This window comes from Mya arenaria, chromosome 5, assembly GCF_026914265.1.
Source record: "Mya arenaria isolate MELC-2E11 chromosome 5, ASM2691426v1".
Classification (NCBI taxonomy): Eukaryota; Metazoa; Mollusca; class Bivalvia; order Myida; family Myidae; genus Mya; species Mya arenaria.
This window is the reverse complement of record NC_069126.1, coordinates 75,205,230-75,221,760: the sequence shown is the minus strand read 5'-3', so window position 1 is coordinate 75,221,760 and position 16,531 is coordinate 75,205,230. Positions and strand designations below refer to the sequence as shown.

The 16,531-nt window shown below is 34.6% G+C and overlaps 2 protein-coding genes across 2 annotated transcripts; one reads left to right on the top strand and one right to left on the bottom strand.

Annotated features, from left to right (window-relative positions):
- Positions 1–350: 350 nt before the first annotated feature.
- Positions 351–5,031, bottom strand: LOC128234871 (zinc finger protein 37-like). The gene is made up of 2 exons (XM_052949459.1): positions 4,926–5,031; positions 351–2,574 (listed from the first exon to the last, which is right to left on the bottom strand). The coding sequence occupies exons 1-2, from the start codon at positions 4,993–4,995 to the stop codon at positions 812–814; spliced, it is 1,833 nt and encodes a 610-aa protein (XP_052805419.1). The 5' UTR covers positions 4,996–5,031; the 3' UTR covers positions 351–811.
- A 3,062-nt stretch (positions 5,032–8,093) lies between these two features.
- LOC128233780 (endothelial zinc finger protein induced by tumor necrosis factor alpha-like) lies at positions 8,094–14,741 on the top strand. Its single transcript, XM_052947632.1, has 2 exons — positions 8,094–8,203; positions 11,392–14,741. The coding sequence occupies exons 1-2, from the start codon at positions 8,134–8,136 to the stop codon at positions 13,038–13,040; spliced, it is 1,719 nt and encodes a 572-aa protein (XP_052803592.1). The 5' UTR covers positions 8,094–8,133; the 3' UTR covers positions 13,041–14,741.
- The last annotated feature ends 1,790 nt before the right edge of the window (positions 14,742–16,531 follow it).

The following is a 16,531-nucleotide window of genomic DNA, read 5'->3' as shown; positions in this document are numbered from 1 at the left end:
ACCATGACCTAAGGACCTGGACCTTCTTATTAACACTATTATCACAATTATCACAATAAACATTTTAATCAAGTTATTCTGAAGCCTAGCGATGTATGGCCAAGTAACAGACCTTATAAGATCAATGGCCAGTTGAATAAACTAGGTTAAATGTATTTCTTTACTTTAGTTAAAGTTATCCGAAATGTTTATTGATTGGTCAATATTTATCCAATAGTTTATATTAACCAATCAAATCATTTAAATGAGCAAACTAACCAACAGATATATTATCAATGTTTTATACAATTAGCTGCTGGTGTTCGAACGCACTAACATACAATGGATCGTCACGGTGACAACTATGTGGAGCAAGCGGATATGACAACAATTAAACTTTCATTTATTTGTTTTTAGAAATACATGTGTACTTGCATATGTGTAGCAAACAAGAATATTCATTCAAAATTCAATGTACCTAATTTAATATTCAGAATCAAACACGTATGTGTAATTGTTACATAGTTCAATTAAAATGTTTGCTTTCAAAATTGTAAGCATTATCTTTACATAAAAGCAAACAAATGAAAGAACCTCAGCAGAGAAACAGAATACAACATATCAATATATTTTTCCAAAAGATATGCAGAACAAACTTCCGGTATACAAGGACTGTAACAGAAAATGGCTTAAAAGTCAGTCTGATACGACAGATTTCGTTTTAAAGTTCATATCACTTATAGATTGTTTCTCAGGGTCCAGACTGAATAACACATATAGACAAACACTTTTTCATTGTAAGATTCAGATTTCATATGCGGACCATTTACAATCATGAATCTTCAATCTTGCGTTTTTCCATATCGATACCTTCCCCATGTTCAGAGCTTGCATTATATGGGAGGCTATAAGTTGAGTAAATGTTGCCCTTGCACTTTTCTTCGTGAGCTTTCCTTATAAAATTGTGAGCATATTTCATTCCACATTTCATACATGAGTATGGCTTTTCACCTGTGTGGGACCTCATGTGTGTTTTGAGATTCCATGAAGTCGAAAATGCCTTTCCACATGTTTGACATACATGTGGTCTATGACCAGCATGAGTACGCTCATGCTTAACCATCGACTGACGTTTATAAAACATTTTTCCACATACTTTGCATGGAAAAGCCTTTCCTATGCCATGTTCTCTGCTCATATGCGCTCTAAAGTTTTTGTTGTATGAAAACGCTGCTGAGCATTTTTCGCACAAATAAGTCTTCTTAGTTTTTTGTATTCCTGGTGCTTGGCTACCATGCTTTGCTTTACAAACCAATTGGTGATCAAGAACGCTTCTTAACATAAAATATTTGGCTCCGCAATCTTCACATACATATTCATCGCATTGGTAGTGAACCTTCAGATGTGCCAGAAAACCAGTCCTTGTACGATCAGAAAACTGATAGAGACATAATGGACACTGCCACGGACGTAAGGAATGTTTCGTCAAATAGTGCGCGTCTAAATGGACCCAAGACGCAAAGTATCTTCCACTTTGTGGGCAGTTTGAACACTTTAATAAGCGACGATCATGTTCTGTCATGTGAGTATACTTGTCGAGTTCAGAAACCATTGCTTTATTACAAACTTCACACGCATATGGCGCCTTTCCACTATGTTCGGAATCCAGATGGTCTTGCAATCTGCTTTTTACAACAAAGCACCTAATATCCTCACAAAATGCACAGACATGTGTCCTATGGCGTGGGTAATCACATTCAGCTACATGTATCGCAAGGACATCTTCGGAAAAGGATGGACAGAAGCATTTTTTACAAACTAAAGGATATTTGCCTGAATGGCCAGTTTCAATGTGGCAAAACACTGAGTTTATAAACGTATATTGTTCCGGACAATGGGGACAGCAGAAAGAATATTCCTCAAAAGAAATTGGATCTTCTTTATATTGTATCTGCTTTGGCTCTGGTCCATTTTTATTATTAATTGGTTTCTCATATTTCGAAAATTGTTTTGATTTTCCAGCATTAGTCATATCGGGCTTTTTGTCATTCTCCAAAGATTTTGCTGATTTTCCACTGACTTCATCTTTGTCATCCAATGACTTCACCTTCTTCTTCTTTCTATCAACATTTCGTCTGACTGACGTTTTTGGACCGTCTTTTTTCTTTGACAACTTACCGAGTTCTGTTTTAGGTTTTTTTACCCTGTTTTTATTTCTACGTTTGTTCAGTTTTTCACTAATCTGAGGTCGTTTTGTGTCACTGTGTTCAATGTCTGCCAAATACTTCAGATTAAGTTCATCAGTTTGATCAACAACATCGGCAATAACTTCCACGTCAGTGTCTGCCAAATAATCATTAATTACTTCCTCTTTGATTTCCATACAACCAATTTCAGTTGTGTTATCAATTTCAGCTTTTGGAATGTACTGGTTTGATAAGTTCATTTGAAAGTGACACTCTTCAGGATAAGTCTGAGTTTCTTTTGAAGATGGCTCAAAAAATGGAAATGCAGTTTTAGTGGTGTGATAGTACAGGAAATTATCTCCTCTTGCATGAGACTGAATGTGTGATTGAAGATTACTGAGATCGTCAGCTGAAAAATGTAAAGTAAGTTTATTTGTCAATATTTAAAAAATATACATGGATTTATATATATGAAAATAAAATAAATGAGGAGAGATGATTTGTTACTTTTCAAAAAAGGTTCGCTCAAAACAGTTGTTCCAACCTTTAGAGTGATTTATATATATCCTAGTTCACAACTAAGAATTTACTATTCCCTGAATACCATTCTATAACCCTCCAATAGAAAACAACAAAATCAATACCATTTCAATGTTATTTTTTGGAAATATCAAAGAGAAGCACTTGGGAAAATGATAACATAAACAGTATGAAGTTGCAACTTGAGCAAAGTATTCCTTAAGTTAACAAGATGCTTGACAGAAAATTGAGCATACAGAACTGATATGGTCGACTGGCAGGGGCAAACTCATATAAAACCCTCTTTTTGGGGGGAAACTCAGGAACCTTTACCCTTTGTCATTCTGATTTACAGGAGCTGTCTTACAACTAGATGTCGGGTCCAATCACCCACATGCTCCTTAATAAGGATGTATAGAAAACATATCAATTTAAGTGAAAACAAGTTTGATAATTCATTTGATGAACATACATTATATAGCAAACTTTAACCATAAACATTTACTTGTAAAATTTAATAATGAATTGAATCGATGTGCACATATCGGTTCCGTATTGCTGAATTTCTATAAACTCTTTGTTAAAAAAAATTTGTTTGGTTGGCTTTCAAAAACAGGTATGGTAGGTAGGCTTTATGTAAGAATGTCATTGTCATCATTGGAGAATGGTGTCATTGGAGAATGGTGTTATTGTTATCTTTTGTAAAAGCAACTAAGGTTTAAAACCACATATTAATACACACACTTTATGAAGAAAAAAAAATATTTTTTTACCAACTGTCTTTAAAAACAGTAGGGTTGGCACCTACTTCTTAGGTAGTGTCGGGTAGCCCGAACCAATTGTATTTTTTTAGGCCTTATGCGCATAAATCATTCGTGAAATTAAATTCATAAACAAGGAAAAGTAATTTTCTTCAAATTAATTTTACTCCAGCATCCAGCATAGAATATTATAAATACTTATTGAAAGAAATTCACAAATTATCATGCACTTCATACAATTTAACATAATTCATTAACTATGATAAACACTTGGTTAACCGGCTAGTAAAAAATGGGTGTAAACACAATATTTTTAAGCAAACCATTCCTTTTCTATAGTATAATGGTATTAATCTGAAAATATCCCCTTAATTTGTAAACAATACTTGTGCAAAAGATGTATCACTATCAAAACATCGCAGATTGGCATCAATTACAAGTGTGTTTTGGGACCCTTAATTTCACAGTTAGTAAAAACTCACATCTAATGTCATTAAGTTTGAGAGAGTTAAAATCTTCTTTCGTTGGGATTTGACGAACAACATAATATTGTTCTCTTGGCAACATGCAAGTCTTTTAAACTCATCTGTAAAGAACAATTCAAAACAGCACCATGACTTTTTACATCTCAGTATTCAAATAGTGAATTTAGATTTTTATACTTTGGCGATCGATCAAGTCCTCGAGTTAGTCCAAATAATTGTACGTTGACGGATTTTTTTAGATTTTTGATATGGCAAATCCTTCACGTACAAATTGTTTAGTATCAAAAGTGGGTAGTTGTTCCGATCAGGATTCCGGGTTAAAGCATATAGCGTCTATAAAAAATCATAAAAACAAGAAATATTACCAGATAATGTTATTTTATATTAGTTCCGTACACAAAAAATAAATATCCAACTTATAATTATGAGTTTGACGGCTTTTCTTCATTTCATTCTGTCAAAACATAACGATATATACATGAAGGGCACCTGCAAGGCTTTAGGGCACAGTTTTAATCGCTCGGAACATTTCGGCCATGGCCGAGTTGTTACGATTGTGCAACGAGGTCTATCTCGAAGCTTTGTCGGAGGAGGCCGAGTTATTACGATTGTATCGAGTTGTTCCCCTTTTCTGTGTCAGTCAACTTTCGTTTTATTGGAAAGGTAAACAACTTGTTTTAATGCTTTAAATGCTTGTTAAGTGCAAAATAACATTTCACTTACATGATAAAATATGAATATAACTCTTTATGATCAATTTCAACCATAATATACTTCACTTAAAACAATTTCAATATTTTTAAAAAAAAACCGTTTTTTGCTCATTCCCGTTTAGACGTTAGGGATTGGAAGAATCCCGTATAACACGTCTATTATTTTAGACTAGTCCTCGAGTACTAAGTGTCATCCGTTTGGTAAGGATTGGATAAAAATTCCTCAAGTAAGAGAAGGCACACGTAGGAATGCAATATCAGCAGTAATAAAGTTTTTTTTACCTTTATATTTACAGACACCGCAAATAACTTTAACGGAATAGATCCGTTCGTCCTGTATATTTGATTCCATTGAGCTACTTAGCTTGAAATAAGTGGCAAACTTAGAAAAAAGGGAGGTAACTTGTAACAATAAATGTTGCTAAAGTACGGAATGTTATATAAAACACGCCATGGAAAGTAATTAACCTCATCTGAATGATCCAGGATAATTTACACCACAAGAAAAATGATCATGTGCAGGAACTTGTCAAGGTCAGTATACATTTTCATCTACACCGTACAAATTTTTGTCATACTTAGTATTGAAACTTAAGGTAAACAATGTGAAAAACAGAATGCAATAAGAACTAGTATTATAATAAACAGGACTGCAATAAACAACATACAAGACACATTAAACTTGGCATATCAGTCAGAGATTGTAAAAATACAACTATAATACGCCTTAAGTTGTCAACGCGAATAGTGCCTTATTTAAGTTTCAGGTGGCGCGGCAGCAAACCATATAAATTTTCGAGGCAAGTCAATTCAAATGTATTGTTTGTGTTTTGAAAACATCAGCGGTTATGAGCGACATCGGTGTCAAAATGGAAAGCTTTTGCAAAAACCTCAGACCGGCATTCGCCCTACTATACACCAGGGCACCTTATAGTAAGCCTGTTTGATTCACGCCCAGCGGTAGAGCATCTGCTGAGCGTGCGAGCATTGGTGAGTTTAATCCTGTACCCCGTCGGACCGAAAGACGCTAAGAATTGTTACCAATAGCCCCCTTTCCTGGTTCTCGGCTTTAGAGGGTAGTATTCAAAATATTGTAATACTCAGCTTTGGTTAATCACCAGAAAAGTTTAATCTGTGCTTTACACCATGCACGTTAAAGAACCAAGTGATATATTCTAGGGTATGGCACCTGGATGTTCTCACTCTGTTACTTCAACTTTGCTGATAATTAGATTTATCAATATAAATCAAGCGGAAATGTTAACTTGTAATATTGTTTATACCAATTGCACATTACTACACCATGCCATAAGTCCCATGTACACAATGCTTTTTATAACTCCGATGTTTAAAATCTATACTTATGTCCTTAATTTATATTCTTGAAAGAATGTGGTATGCCAATCGTGCCCGTGTGGACTGGCCGTACAGTCGGGGATCTAGTTCATGTTATTATTGTATACAGTGCTCTTATCTGACTTACATTTTGAAATTGTCTGCATGACTATAAACGGCTTTTATAAACACATTTTCCACTGTGTAACCTATTTAAAAGAATGCGCTTTTATTTTCATGTCACCATATCATTGTTATGTAACGGTATGGCTATATACGAAAAAAACAGTTATTTTCGTGAAACTATGATTTTTGACTTAAATACGAAGATAAGGTTTATTTTCACAAAGATAAGAAAAAATTTGCTATGAAACAGATTTCTTTCTTATTAAAAACTAAAGTATTTATTCTGCCCATAGTTTTTATAGTTTTTTTAAAGCGAAAATTTGAGAATAATGAGCGAATTAAAATAAAACTATTACAATTTTATCATATTGATTAAAATGTCGTATAATTTTGAAATAATTAAAGAGTTTAGTAAAAGATGGGTAAATACATAAGATTTGTTATTGTTGTTGATGTATATTCTTTTCTTTCTTTTTTTCTTACTGTAGCCTTGTTATCGTATTTTATTCATACCCGTTATGTTATGTATGTTGTTTTTTTATTCATATCGAAAAGAACCTCATTCAGCTTATGAATTTATGTTATCATAAAGTGTGGTATTCAATATCAAACTTGATCAATCCCATCATGTGTTTATTGTAAATGTTGGTTATTTAAACAACGCAATCCGATTGGCTACATCAATCCAATATCGTTTAGACCAAAATTGAATATCACCCACACCGTAAGCGGGTCATTTTTCAGTGTTATAAATGACCCCAATAGTCGCATGCAAGATTCTCATTGCTATGCGGTACAGATTTCAGTCAATTGTAAGTATTAATATCATTTTAGTGAAATGTATGCCACAAGCTGTTAATACTATGATTTTTGTTCATGCTAATATATCTGCTGATACTATTCAGAAAAGTTTGGAAAATGTAGGTACCTTTTTCAAATAGACCTTCAAATATAGTAATAAGCGTTGTTTGTTGTGGTGTCTTTTTGCTAAATCTAAATAGAAAAAAAAAACATTTTAGACTTTTCACTAAATCAGTACTGTCCCGTGACCTGAAAAATTGACGTGTATATTAAAATTATTATTTATATTAAGTGTTAGATTAACTAACTAAAAATGGACATAACTCGTACTAACATAAATACGTTTCTAACAAAAGTAAACATGATTTTAAAGCATATGTATACCTGAGCGCAATTCACCGGTACTAAAGCTCAATGTTATCTGATAAAATAACAAAGAAATGTAATCACGAAGCCAAGCAGAAAGATACTTTCAAGTACTATCTACATTACGAGATATCCTCATCATATAATTCTCCAGAGAATATTTTGAATTATTTTCGGAACACAAACGCACTCAGGCGTGCAGAGCGAATGAATTCCATAAGTTTCGCCAATGTAGAGCATGGGTTTTTGTATATATTTATATTTTGAATTACTTGTATTCGTTTAAAAGGCATATATCTTGACTAGCTAGTATTTTATTTTACAGAGTAGCGATTCGCTCGTAATTACAGCAAATCCCTGGTCGATTGGTAAGGTGCTAGAAGTCGCTGGTTCCATCCCCTGCTCATATCAATGGTCTAAAACCGTTGTCACATTGGTATTATATGTAAGAAAGAACGAGTGGTGTCTATTGAATTGGGATGCTTTCTAGAAACATCAGGTCGTTGAATTTATATGCATTTTAAACAATCTTTAAAGTTGTAGGTTCGAGCTCGCCCACGGCATTGCTTGTTAAGAACGTAAACAGTAAGATTGAGGAATGACACCATTAATGATAAAATAATAAATAATGCTGATCAGTTTTTAACAACTGTTTCGATCATAATCTAATTTTGAAATGTTGTCAGGGTCAGTTTTCAACGTTGAAAAATGGCCTTTGGAGTCGCACCGGCAGCGGAAACGAGATCATCAGTAAGCTTTTTTTTCGTGACGTTATTAACACACCCTTACGTATTTTAGTGAACGTTCAGTATCAGTGACCTCCCCTATTTCTAACTTTGCCTTGAAATGAAAGAACTTCGCTATGGAAGAAAAACGGCAGGACGAAGCTATTTATCCCTTCACAGTAACTTGCGGAGTCTGTAGATTTGAAGGTGGGTATGACGAACTGAATTGTTGAATATGTTAACACCTAAGTACTCCACATTCATAACACAGGAAGACACAAATAGGTTTGTTTATGGTTGAGTCTGAAAAAATAGACGTGTTATACGGGATTTTTCTGACGAGGAACGTCTAAATGGGTTTGTGTAAAAACCGGGTGGAGGGGGAGTTTTATATTTATATTTAACTATGTAAGTACAAAGATATTTCGCTAAAAACAAGCTTTACATTCGTTATAACTTCGGATTTACCTTTCCAATAAAACGTAACTTGAATGACACAGACAGAAATTATACCAATCATAACAACTCGACAATCTCCGGTAAACTTCGAAACAAACCTCGTAAATACCATTGTAACAACTCAGTCATCTCAGAGGTGTTTCGATTGTAGTAAAACTGTGAACCGCAGCCTTGCAGGTGCCCTTCATGTATATATATATATCTTTATGTTTTGACAGTATGAAATGAAAATATCACATCAAACTCATAATTATACATTGGATATTTATTTTTTGGTGCACGAAACCAACATAAAATAACATTATCTGGTAATATTTCTTGCTTCATGATATTATATTAAAGCAATATGCTTTAACCTGAAATCCCAGTCTGTATAACTACCCACTTTTGGTACAAAACAGTTTGTACGTGAAGGATTTGCCATATCAAAAATCGTAAAAATATCCATCAACGTACACCTATTTTGACTGGTTTTTGGTTCTGGTGAAAAACTGAAAAAATGTCCAAATAAAAAAAAAATGAAATTGAACGACCATTATCTGTTGCTAACACCTAAAAAGCAAGGACTGGTATCTATGTTGGCTCGTACATTAAATCATAATTAGTAGCCAAATTTGATTGAAAGGTACCGTAATTCACCTAAGAGTTCGGACACCTTAAATTAATTATTTTTTTCGCTGTCCGAAAAACCTGCTGTCCGAATACATAGAAATTACCATTTTTACATTTTATTTACATGTTTGTTTAACCTGCCTTTTTTGTTCATGTTTGCATTTTACCACTTATTAATTTATCCGTAGTAATCAATGGTCATAAACTTATTTATTACGCCTATAAGTGTAAATCCTTCATCAAGATATTAAAACACCATTTTATACATGCATTGAACTGAATAAACACATTCTATTGGCTTCAGATCAAAGAGTCACACTGTGTGAAGTCACATAACTTACAGTTATACCCACGAGGATCTCGTGGAGAGCATGGAGATTGCTATGCAGGATTAATGTATAACTGTACGATAATTGATTTATACAGTCTATAAGTGTGGTACAAGTTTGAAAGTTTATTGGCAGATCGTTTTACAAACATGTCATGTCTATGTTTTCTTAATCCCTTGATTGCCCTTGTTGTTTCTTTAATCCTCCAATAAATACATCACACATACGGTTAGGTAATCTAGCCAGGCATTGTAAAGATAAAAATCAATAATCTTCGTCTGTGAAACTTGGTAACTGTGAAAGTTATGGTTGATGTCCTTTGGGTGTCCGAAAATTAGGTACGCAAAATAAATTATTTTGGAAAAAAATTATGGGTGTCCGAATATTTAGAGTGTCCGAACTCTTAGGTGAATTACGGTATTTTAACTTTTAGTTAACACTGAATTATATCATTGTTAACAAGTATTCTACTGATGCATGTTCTGCTTGGCCTTTCAGGTTTGTTGGGCCCATCGTGCCTTCCTGTAGTGAGGCTTATTACTGACACACGTTAATTGCACCGACATATCTGGAATATTTTACTTGATGCATCGTTCATTCCCGTTCATAGCTCTCCCCAACTCCTCCCATAATAAATTGGCATTAGGTGTGCAATACAAGGGACCTTCATCTTACCAATCACTAATATTATTGGCCTTTGATTTCAAATTAAACAATGATGTGTTTATTGATGGGGATACTCTATGTTGAAGTTTCACTTGAAGGTTTACATATTTATTATGTTGTCTTTGTCATTAAATGCAGCTATAAATACATATACATGCGGTAGACGTCAGCCAGCTTGAAGCTAGGAATATTGTCACTATAAAATAATTAGTCTAGAGTTCTTATTTCTTACTTCATAGTCTCCTATATATATATCTGAATGAATGAGCATTCGATATACTCCTTTATTGCATTTAATGATTATTTGAGTATGATTGCATGATTCACATTATCCCTGCTTTTTATTTACAAGGCTGCTGTCTTCAGGGAGTCCACGTTTTACACATTCTTACTTACTGATACATGTATCACATTGCATATGACACATGTATCTTTCGCAAGTTTCTGCGTACGTTTCCAATTTGAAATTTACTGTGGTTGTCTACCACATAATTCCTAGTTGATTTAAAAATAGCATCGTTATATGAATCTGAACTAATCACTTGGCTTTCAAATGCAAAACATACACACTATAAACTGGGAAACTCTTTGCCGCTAATTCTAAACGGGTTAACTCAGCTCTGACAGCGAAAAAAAATATTCTTTGTAAACCTATTGATATTTCAAAACCACTGTGTGCAATTATCAGTCCAATCAGTACCATTTGTCATGTTGTGTGACAACGCTGCTTATTTCTCTTATATTCATTTGTAAACCATTACCATTTAAATCTTTAAGGACCTGTCTCAGTGTAATGAATTAATCGTTATAATGTACACGCATTTCAAAATAAAAAATAAGATTTGCAGTTGCACATTTGAGAATTTTCAACAGTTTTGTAAAGGTTGAACAATAGTTTATACAAGTGTGGCAACAAAATGATTATACTCAAGTTCAATGAAAAGCAAATATCTAAAAAAAAACTATTTTTTTTGTGATGGCACATTCGAAGAGAGTTATTTGTGTAAAATCCTCATTTTATATCATGCCTGATCTCCCGCACCCAGACATGGGATGCAATATACGGAACGTGACATGTAAATTGCACAAGTCATGAAGTGCGCATTTGTTAGTAAGTAGAGTTACAGCAGAAACGTCTTGCAAAGGGTTGAATAGGGTTGAACTAGGGATTGAAAATCAGACAAAAAATCATAATTGATGATCAGAAATAATGGCATGAATGGTACTTAATTGGGTTTGCGGATTCCCTATATATTGTTTGTCTAACATTGCTTTCATAACAACCAACATTGTTTTCATTACAACCCAATCTTCTTTGTGTATTTTCAGTTGATGACCTCAGAGATCTCCATTCACATCTTATTTCCCATGGAAAGGGAGAGAATTTCCAGTATTATCACTTTACTAAAACTGCATATCCATTTTGTGAACCAATTTCAAAAGAAACTCAAACATTCACTGAAGAATGTCAATTTCAAATGTCACGATCAGACCAGTTTTTGCCTAAAGTTGAAATTGAAAATGAGAACAAGAATAATCATGGGTACATGGAAATCAAACAGGAAATAGTTGATGACTATTTGGCAGATACAGATGTGGAAGACATTGCCGATGTTGTTGACCAAACTTTTGAACTTAATATGAAGTATTTGGCAAACCTTGAAAACAGTGACACGAAACCATCTCTGGTAAGTGTAAATCTGAACAAAAATAGAAAGAAAAGCAACGTTAAGAAACCTAAAACAGAACGTGCCAAGCCTTCAAAGAAAAAAGATGGTCCAAAAGCTACTGGCGACTGTCATGCTGGTAGAAAGGGAAAAAAGATCAAGTCTCTGGATGACAGCAACACTGATGAGAAAATGATGAACTCAAGCATGGTACTATACCAAACAGATCCAATGTCTTATGAGGAAATTGCTATAAGCTGTCCTTATTGTCCGGAGCAATATACTTACATAAACTCAGCCTTTGCCCACATTGAAAGTCGCCATTCCGGTAAATATCCATTGGTTTGCACAAAATGCTTCACTCCAGCCTTTTCTGAAGATGCCCTTGCTTTACATGTAGCTGGGTGTAACTACCCACGCCCAAGAACACATGTGTGTCCATTTTGTGACGATGTTAGGTGCTTTGTTGTGAAAAGTCGTTTGCAGGACCACCTTGAATCCAATCATAATGGAAAAGCCTCATATACTTGTGAAGTTTGTTCTGAAAAATTAATTTCTGAATTTGACAAATATACCCACATGACAACACACAATCGTCAATTATTGAAATGTCCAAGTTGCCCAAACAAAACCACCGTCTATGTATCTTGGGTTCACATTGACATTCATTTCTTGAATAAACATTCCTTGCAACCCTGGGTATGCCCATTATGCCTCCACCAGTTCACAGAGGGTCACGTGTCGAGTTTGCTTCAGCATCTTGAAGCCCACTACCAGACCAGTGGATACATGTGTGACTATTGTGGAGCCAAGTTCTTCCATCAGAAAACCATTCGGAAGCATCGGATACTTTGTAAAGCTCGGTCTGGAGGACAGCCCTATGTAGATCCAAGAGCTAAGAAGACTTATTTGTGTGAAAAATGCTCAGCAGCATTTTCATATGGAAAAAGCTTAAGAGCTCATATGAGCAGAGAGCATGGCATAGGAAAGAACTATCCTTGTAAAGTGTGTGGAAAGATGTTTTATAAACTTCAGCAGTTGGTTAAGCATGAGCGTACACATGCTAATCACAGACCACATGTATGTCAAACATGCGGAAAGGCATTTTCAACTACATGGAATCTTAAAACTCACCTTAGATCTCACACTGGTGAAAAGCCATACTCATGTGTGAAATGTGGAATGGGATTTGCTCACAATTTCATACGAAAAACTCACGAAGAAAAGTGCACCCTGTACCCAACTGCAAGCCTACCAGTTCCATATTTTGCAAATGATGGGATCAACGAAATAGAAAAATACATGAGTTAAGATTTCTGACTTGCTGACATGCTTTAAAAGTAGTTAGGCCTAACAAAAAAAGTGCACACTTAAATCTGATTTTGATATATGAAAAATTGTTTATAGATATTATCATAATGAAAATTTTTATCAAGCTCTTAAAGAGATCAATATTTATATTCAATCTATAAAAACAAAAAAGTGAGCTCCGCTAAATCCTGTTATAGGGGACTAACAATGTTTTGTGGAAATGGGGTCTTGTCACATAATAATTGTCAGCATCATGTATTACTGAATTTGGTGATGACATGTGATATGAAAAAAGTATATAAATGTATACTATAAAGACATCTTGCTTAATTGAATAATTACTAATACAGACCATGAAGTGTTTATATTGACCTAAATCTGTGCATGTTTTGTTTGTTATTTTAAATATTTTTATCTCAGTTTACATGATATATTCTTGTATAGAGATGTATGTTAGCGTTTTTGTATAAATTCTTGTAGAATTGACATATCAGACAAAACATTTTTGCATTTCAATTTGTGTTATATTATAATTTTATTGTCACAGTATAGCACATGTTCATTCCTTGTACATGTTAATGTGTTGTTATATTCTTAAAAGTTTCATTTTATCATCAAACCAAAAAAAATGATTTACTTGAATGATTATATTTGATTTTAAGCTGACTTTTGTTAAGTGTTTACTGTCTATATGCTATCTGGCTTCTATTGTACGCTCTTTGTTCAGTGACCTTTGTCAAATGTGATAGTTTTTAGTTGATACTAATTTATTTTAGCTTGATTGTAATGACCACTTAAATCTTTTATGAATCATTCTTGATTCCGTTTCCTTGGTAGGAACCAGTACTAGTGTTCTTTTTGAGAGCTGAGGCTATTTGAAGGTACCCGGTACCCCTGGCGGGTGTTGAAGTTGAACCCACAACCTATAGGTGAGAGGTGCCCAGCTTTACTAGTTGACCACTCTATCTTGATAGTGAGTATGTCAACAAATAAAATTCAATGAAATGAAGGTTACCCTTAAGGACCTTCCACAGTGCAAAAGTTTGTTGAAGGACCAAGACAGTATGTTTCAAAATTTCATGTCTTTTTTAGTGTTCAGGTTCAATATTACGTATGCATAATACAAATATCATTTACAACATGCGTAGATGTAATTAGAAGTTGAGCAGATTTTCCAAAGAAGTTTTGAACAGATTTTTGCCCTGATTAAAATGCTGCTCAACTCCTTTCTACAATAAAAAGTATTTTTAACTCTTGAAAACGAGTGTTCCTCAAAACAAAATAAAATCTAGATTTTTAAAACATTTTAATTTTTGGCCTTCTCCGCCCTTTTTTGCATTGTCAAAGGCCCTTTATCAGGCATAAGGGATTGTATTTATTGTATTGGAAAATTATGTTACAGTGTAATAAACTCCTATATAGCTTATATGCTTGTTAAACACCAGGTTTGATTCCCCTTTGTGGAACAAGGTAGTCAGTGGCTTTTATATTGAGTACTCGGGCATTGCTAACTCTGGGGCTTATCAGATGTCGATGGTCTCTATCACTGTGTTGGCTCCTTGCAAGTTGCAATACTGTGTTTCATTGTACACATGATTATTTTAGGGCAGATGAGAAGAAAGGAATTAAAGAGGGTCATTTGTTACATTTGCTTCCCAGTCTTGTAACATTCCAAAAAGACATATGATTTTTAGGCTTTTACCAAAATTTAGTATGTCGGTATACCAAAGCTTGTCCGACAATGCCTGGGCCTAGGCTATAGTCCTCAAACTTGACTTGGAGGTTGGTGGTGACGATAAAAAAACCTATTGATTTTAGGTCATCAACTCTAAGGTCAAGGTCACTGTGGCCTTTAATGCAATGTGACCTTTGGTGCTCAAACTTGACTTGGATGTTGGTCGTTAAGTTCAAAGGGCAAGGTCATAATGACCTTGAACGCGAAAATCTTGTCCGAAGGATAACTTGACAATGCCTTAACCGATGGTCCTGAAACTTGACGTGGAGGTTGGGTGTGACCAGTAGATGACCCCTTTTGATTTTTAGATCATCCGGCCAAGGTCACAGTGACCTTAAACACGAAAAGCATGTCCGAGTGATTACTTGACAATGCCTTCACCCATGGCCCTCAGGCTGGACATAAGTTTGGTCGTAATTAGTAGATAACCCCTATTGATTTTGAGGTCGTCAGGTCAAGGTCACAGAGACCTTGAATGCGAAAAGCTTGGCTGACTGATACCTCGACAATGCCTGGACCTATGGTCCTCAAACTTGACCTGGAGGTTGGGCTTAACCAGTAGATGATCCCTATTGATTTTGGAGTCATTAGATCCAAAGGTCAAGGTCATAATGACGTTGAACGCGAAAATCTTATTCGATAAATAACCTGACAATGCTTGCAGCGACTGTCCCGAAACTTGACGTGGAGGTAGAATATATCTGGTAGAGATAGTAATCTGTCAATACTCAAGTTGGAATCGAAAAATTATTCATATTATGTATACAACAACGTAATTTCATATCGGTGCAGACCCGGATTGAAACTATCGAAACATATGGTTTTTAGCTGGAAATGAAGTGATTTGTGATGGCGAAACAGCGAAGATATTAATTTTGCAGGTCGTGATGTGTATTTCCCATAATAGTTGGAGTTGATTCATTTAATCCGCTTGAAGAAGATTACATTGAACATTTTGGTCACAATTTTGACAGCAAAAACAAGATCTGTGAATGCAGGAATCGTTAATTAAGCCTTGACAAAGAAGAACGTGTAGTTTCAAATGAGAATAACAGGAGATTGAATCAAGTGGTTGCAAATAATACACTAAATGTACCTCAGCGTCATGGTGTTTTATAGGTTTAAATTTTAAATGAGGAAAAGCAATTTTGGTTCCAGCTAGAAAGTAGGTTGAAACACATTGGGCCTATTATTCAGAATTTCGTTAATGTAAGCAACGTTGTTAACATGATCGTTTCAAATATTCTCCACTCTGGAAGTTTGAAGAATACACTAGTGATTAGTCTAAAATAATAGACGTGTTATACGGGATTCTTTCAATCCCTAACGAAGGATTTGCCATGTCAAAAATCGTCAAAAAAATCCGTCAACGTACATGATTATTTGAACTACACTAGTGATCTGCAGTATTTCAAAATACATATTTAAAACAGCTGTTTCAACTGATCTTGTTACTAGTATATTAATATACGTTAACACCTCAAAACATATTACACGTTTAACAGTTAACGACGTTGTTTACTAACAAATTTATGAACAACCGGCCAATTGTTTGTTAACAGCCAGAGTGTTAGTTCACATCGGGTTTCGAGCGCTCAGCGTCATACTTGTCCTAGCATAAAACAATAAATGCAAAATTAAACGAGTGTGACTTCATTTTTTCAACCTTGCAGTTACGATATAACATTTTGTTTGCAAATTTGTCCAAACGTCTACTAAGTCATGCAACTACAAGGCAAAGTGGACAAGGCAAAGT

Coding starts and splice junctions, on each gene's coding strand:
- LOC128234871 (XM_052949459.1), bottom strand. CDS start 4,995: ATGGAATCAAATATACAGGACGAACGGATCTATTCCGTTAAAGTTATT. Junction 2,575..4,925: donor CGGTGTCTGTAAATATAAAG/GTAAAAAAAACT, acceptor TACATTTTTCAG/CTGACGATCTCAGTAATCTT.
- LOC128233780 (XM_052947632.1), top strand. CDS start 8,134: ATGGAAGAAAAACGGCAGGACGAAGCTATTTATCCCTTCACAGTAACT. Junction 8,204..11,391: donor CGGAGTCTGTAGATTTGAAG/GTGGGTATGACG, acceptor GTGTATTTTCAG/TTGATGACCTCAGAGATCTC.